At 42.1% G+C, this 6000-nt stretch overlaps 1 protein-coding gene across 1 annotated transcript in view; it reads left to right on the forward strand.

Moving 5' to 3' along the window:
• RPA1 (replication protein A1) overlaps nt 1–4969 on the forward strand; it is a 134458-nt gene extending 129489 nt beyond the window's left edge. The window contains exon 17 of the mRNA XM_075335336.1: nt 3819–4969. Within this exon, the coding sequence (XP_075191451.1) occupies nt 3819–3929 (111 nt within the window). The 3' untranslated portion in view covers nt 3930–4969. The remainder of the gene's footprint in view (nt 1–3818) is intronic.
• The last annotated feature ends 1031 nt before the right edge of the window (nt 4970–6000 follow it).

The raw sequence follows: 6000 nt of genomic DNA on the forward strand, positions 1-6000 counted from the left end.
GGATTGTGCCACACAAGAAAAACCGGAGGTGTGAAAGCAGCCTTAGTGGGAATCCGTTGCATTCTGAGGAAGGTCCAGAAAGGGGACCGCAACGTCATATTTCATTGCAACTTGATTGCCATATTAAGCTTGCTTTCATTCATTGCTGCATTCTGAGGGCGAAGTTTTTCTCTTATTTATGCACTGGACCCCCTACCCTGGCACCAATTCTTTCATGGTGTGACATATATTTCCTTGCATCTCGGTCTTTATTCTTTTTATTTTCTTAAGAGGCATAAGGCCGATTTATGTATGAAAAGATGGTCTCACATTCATTGTCACATTTTGCTGTTGAAGTAAAGGTTTAATGGCCTTAGGAAACCTTGAGCATTGCTTTCAGTTAACCCGTGGCCTATTATTTTAGGTTTCTGTGCAGTAATTTGTATTCTTCATTGGGTTGCATTACATAACGAGGCATGTGACTCACAAAACACTGTAATATAATAAAGGGGGCTGAGATATACATCAATTATACCTCGTCACACTGTGCTGGTACGACTCCTAGGTGCTGGCACAAAAGGCCTTATTTTATAACGTGCCTGCTAGTTATGTAGCTCCCACTGCTCGCTTGTTAAGTCTTTGGAAAACAAAGTGGCTCTCAACCGCACATTAAATGTGAAGAATTGAGGCTTTTACTTGTTTTTGTGTGATATGTAATTTTTTGTAGATCCAGATTCTTTTGCCTTTCTGAGCTTTGTTGAGCTGAATATTGAATATTTTTGGTATGAATATAATGTTAAGAGCAAACTGGGAGCTGAGGAGCAAGTAGCGTAGAGTTATAACCTATTGAGCTTTTAGCTAGTTAAAGATGCAAGTTCAGATTGCCACTGATCTACGGTACGCTGAAAATATGCACCCCCTGCTGCCATAACGCCAGCCGTGTGTTTTCGTCCTCATTTTGCCTTATCTGGTAGCACAACTATACTCCACCTGCTCCATTAAAGAGAACCTGATGAGAGATTCATGCTGACCCAACTACATGCAGCGTCAAGCAGACGCTGGCTTCATTAATTCGGATGATTTACTCTGAAACTCTGCTGTGTTTTGGAGAAAATATATCTTTATAAGCTGAACATAACTATTGTCACCACTAGGATGATGATTAGTCGAAAGGGCAGGTCCTTGTCGGCTTCTTTCTGCCTTGTTCCCCTATCCTATACTCATGGGTCTCACGATGTGCGTCCCTTCCAATTCCAACCACTTGACCCATATTGTTTTCATGTTTTTGAAGACCCTTCCTGTTCACATAGAAATTTGCAGATTGTTCTATATATTATCAATAATTCTTAAGATAAAACAAAGGGGAAAATCTAAGAAATTCAAAGTGCTCATTTAAAAAAATGGAGAACTTTAGACCAAAATGGAACCAATTTTTAGGCAGATTTTAGAACCTACATCTGACAAGTCATGAGTAGTGGAGTATAGTAAATTATGGGCATGAAGTTGGATTAAAGAATCCTGGGCCCATATGGAGGTCTTTTGATCCCCTAAATTTTTCATCACAAAGAATATTAAGGTCCTCTACCCAATTTTACGTGATTTTTTTTTTTCTTTTTTTTTTCATTTTAATGGTTTAGCTTTAGTTTCCTGTTAATATTTTGGCTAGGGTCTTTACACTAAGTCCAGTGTGTCCAAAAACCGTTTTAAAGGGAAACTGTCAGGTGCAATATGCACCCAGAATCATGAGCAGTTCTGAGTGCATATTTCTAATCCCTGCCTAACTGTCTCTGTATACACGAACATAGATAAAGAAATCTTTAGAAAAAGTATTTCAAAAGAACTTTTACCTTATGCTAATGAGCGCAGGGACTAGTCCCAAGGTTGTTATATCCTCTGACTAGCCGCCCTCTTAGCATGTTAGCACGCCCACAGGGGCATACTAACATGCTATTCAATGCAGTGTTACCAGCGGTGATGCGCGTACCTGTGTTCGATGTGACCGCGCTTCTGAATGCCGGGCACTTCCGGTCATGTGCACTAGACCTCTCTGAAGCCGGATCGCGTACACCCGGCTTCATACTTCGCATGACTGGAAGTGCCGGGCATTCAGAAGCATGGTCACATCGTACACCGGTACGCGCGTCACCACTGGTAACACTGCATTGAATAGAATGTTAGTATGCCCCTGTGGGCGTGCTAACATGCTAAGAGGGCGGCTAGTCAGAGGATATAACGCCCTTGGGACTAGTCCCTGTGCTCATTAGCATAAGATAAAAGATCTTTAGAAATACTTTGTTTAAATGTCTCTTTATCTATGCTAGTGTATATAGGGACGGTAAGGCAGGGATTAGCAATATGCACCCAGAACTGCTCGTGGTTCCGTTTAAGGGGTTGGAAAATATTATGAATTGTCGGAGTATTTTTGCATAAATTTGCAAATCTGCCCCAAAATCTTTTACATGTCATTTAGTGTGCATTTTCGTAGCAAAATGCGTATTTAAAATTGATTGTTACATTTGCTGCAGCTGAAACTATGGAGTCAAAATACGCAACGTGTGAACCCACTGCTGCAGGGTCCCATTACTTGCCACTTGTCTGATAAACATCGAAAACCCTTTCAATCTTGTGTTTTTAATTAATTAATTAATTAATGGAATATGAAAATGTTTTGGTGCCCAAATAGAAGGGATCCTGGGGCTAAATGGGAATGGCTGCCAGTTGACCGCTGATTTAGTTGCATATTCAGAATGAATTCTATGCCCTTCAGTCTGCAAAGGCAATTTCTTTAATTAAGGCTACGTTCCCACGATGAGCTTTTGTGAGTGTTGATTTTGCAGATTTTCTGCATCTAATGTCTTTAGAGAATATCTACACAATAAACTCTGCGTACCTACAATAGAAATTGACATGCTGCGAATTCAAAACGCGCACCGTAGGTCAGTATACGCAGCATAAGAAAAGCCCAGTGGGCCGGAGATTTCTATAAATGCCATCTACTTGGCTGGAACTCTAAGGCCACGTTCACGCACTATTTGTAGTGAAAAGTATAATAAAAACACAGGCGCCACTTCTACATTTGTCACCCACTCCTGGTTTAGGCTACAAAAGCTGAGGTAAAAAACTCACCAAATACTCAACATGTGCACATTTTTGAGACCGTGAAAATACTCAGCGTTAAAAGACCAAAAGCTTAACGTGGGATCATAGCCTAAAGGGTGCTTTACACGCTGCGGCATTGCTAGCGATCTCTTTAGTGATGTAACATGCCAGATCGCACATACGATTTGCCGAGATCTCACATGAGACCAGCGCTACAAAAAACCGACCTATGTGCGATCTCTGCAAATCTTATCTGCGATCTGCGGTGTCACATCGCTAGCGATGTTGCAGCGTGTAAAGCACCCTTAAGGCTGCATGCCCATCATCAGGGTTCACAGCGTTTTGGATACAGTGTGTTTTTGCTACGTCCAATACTCTGTGTTGTACAGTGCAAGCACAGTGGATGGGATTTCTAGAAATCCCATGCCCACTGTGCTTGTTTTTCTCACAATGAAAACTGACCTGCGGTGCGGCTTCCCGAGCCACATGCATGCCAATTCTTTGTTGTGGAGACGCAAGGATTCTCCGCAGGGAGTATAGAAGAGAGAGACCGCAACTGCCCGGGCCTGGATCATGGGCACAGGCAGCTGTGGTCTCCTGCGGAGGAGACTCGCAGCTCCGTAGGTCTGGACCCGCATCGTTCAGGACGCAGCAGGTCCTGATCATGGGCACGTACCATTACATGGTTTTGTGTTTCAGAGCTGCCGCTGTTTCTTTATCTTTTTATTTTTCTTTTTAAGGATGAATCTCGTATCAAGGCTACAGCAATGGATGCAAAACCAGTTGATCACAAAGAATACTCCAGACGTCTTATTATGAATATCCGGAAACTGGCCTCTCAAGGAGTCTGATGCTGTATATGTAGTTATCCTCAGAAGACCAGTGCAAGACATCAGTATGATAATGGCGCCCGGGCTGAGCCTTCGAGCAGCTTCTCCATCTCTAAAGCCTGTTACTGTTCTGTAATTGATAATAAACCAAGCTTTCCGATCACAAAACATCTCCTGTAGACTCGCTGCCTCCCTTGTTAGTTCTCCCCCACCCTCCCATGCAGCAGGCCTCGGCCTGACCCGAGGTTGCAGAACACACACTTCTGAACACGTTACCACTGCAGATGAGGTAGAGGAGCACTTAGTATGTGACATTTTGTACATTAGCCTGCAACTTTTGTAAATATGTTTATCTAATTATTACTCTCATACTTACCTTCCTGAGCCTTCTCCTCTTATGCTAATTTACAAGAAAGCTTAATTACATTTAACCAGGACTTAATTAGCATCCAATGAAGTAATTGGCTGCTGCTGAGCAATCGGATGCCCACCCACATCCCCATTTAACACACTTAAAGGTTCCATAAGCTCGGAGCTGATCGGGGGGCTCCTATCCCTCTCGCGAAGACCGGGGGCTTATTGCCTTCGCAGTGCGCTCCGCTTGCTGTGGGGGAGATGTGCCATACAGTTTGCAAATGCTTGGAATGACAATATGGAGGAATTATTAATCAAAGACCTATCTTTTCTATCTGAAGACTTTCCTTCGGGGTTTAATAGACTGAGTCAGATGGTCCTGATATTAATCAAAATTGTCTCTTCTGAGAAGCTCTGATAAGCATTGACTCTCCGGCCCCTGGGGAAATCTGGCCAACTACAAAGCTTTGCTTTATTTTTCATTTAAATTAATATTGTGCTTTCTTACTCTTCTCCTTTTTTTGACAGTGTGTAATTGCAGAAGTTTGCGGTCTGTACATTCACAGTATTTCACTGTTTTGAGCTGCTTTGTGTGTTTTTATTTGTTTTTCCCTTTTTTTTTGTAATGGAATTAATCGGATCACTTAAGTCTGAGGAAAAATGTTCCTTTTTATTCCGAGACCCGAATAAAAAGTTTAGTTTTTGCATGTCTGTTTGCTTTTTTTATAAACCAATTTCATCACGAAAGCAATCAATTTTTCTCTTAAAAGGTGCTAGCAAAGTGAAGCAGGCAAATCTGACATTTCCCAGGCTTATTACCATTTGCGGCTGTAAGATAGGATTCTCAGCCGCCACTGTCTTAAAGAGCTGAGGCAGCACCTTTTTATGCTTTTATTGACATGTGCACAGCCCTCTGAAACCAAGCAGGATTTAAAATTTGCCTAGAAAACTGTAATTCCGCTAGTGGGATGCTTTCAATTGCTGTTCGCAGCCTGTGTGAGGGCTTCATTATATTCACGGCATGTCTCCAGCTACTGCAAAGCTACTCGGCCTTCCAGTCCTAATTCACGGGAACTTGGCATTCATTTCTGAGTTCTCTAAATCACATAGGCTATGCTCTAATATATACATTACTATAGACGACCTATGTCTAGTTAGTGGAGATCTTACAAAAATTAGCATATTGCACATCTTGTTAGGCCATTTTACACACCACAAATCTCTCGTGCTCAGTTTCCTACCAAAGTCCACAAAGAGGTTAAAGGGGTTTTTCGGTAACTGTAGACATCCCATAACCTCTTTTTTTAAGGATTATTACAGCTCATAATGACTATAAACAACCAAACACAGCGCTTAGTGCACAGACGGCTATCTCTGCCCTTGTCTGTGAATAAGAATATAATAATCACTTGTATAGCACCATTAATTATACAGCACTTTACATACATCAAAAGCACTGTCCCCATTGGGGCTCACAATTTAAGATCCTAAACCGGCGTGCCCGGAGGAAACCAACACAAACTCGTGGAGAACATATAAACTCCTTGCAAATGTTATGCTTAGTAGGATTTGAACCCAGGACCCCAGCGCTGCAAGACTGTAGTGCTAACCACTGAGCCACCGTGCCGCCCATGTGAAGTCATAGCTGTCAATCAGGGAAAATTGGGGCAGTGATTTAAGGAAAATAAAGTTGCTGGGAAGGTGTATTGAAATGCATGGCCACAGCAAGAGTGTATAG

The sequence above is a fragment of the Anomaloglossus baeobatrachus genome, chromosome 2, assembly GCF_048569485.1.
Source record: "Anomaloglossus baeobatrachus isolate aAnoBae1 chromosome 2, aAnoBae1.hap1, whole genome shotgun sequence".
In the NCBI taxonomy this organism is placed as follows: Eukaryota; Metazoa; Chordata; class Amphibia; order Anura; family Aromobatidae; genus Anomaloglossus; species Anomaloglossus baeobatrachus.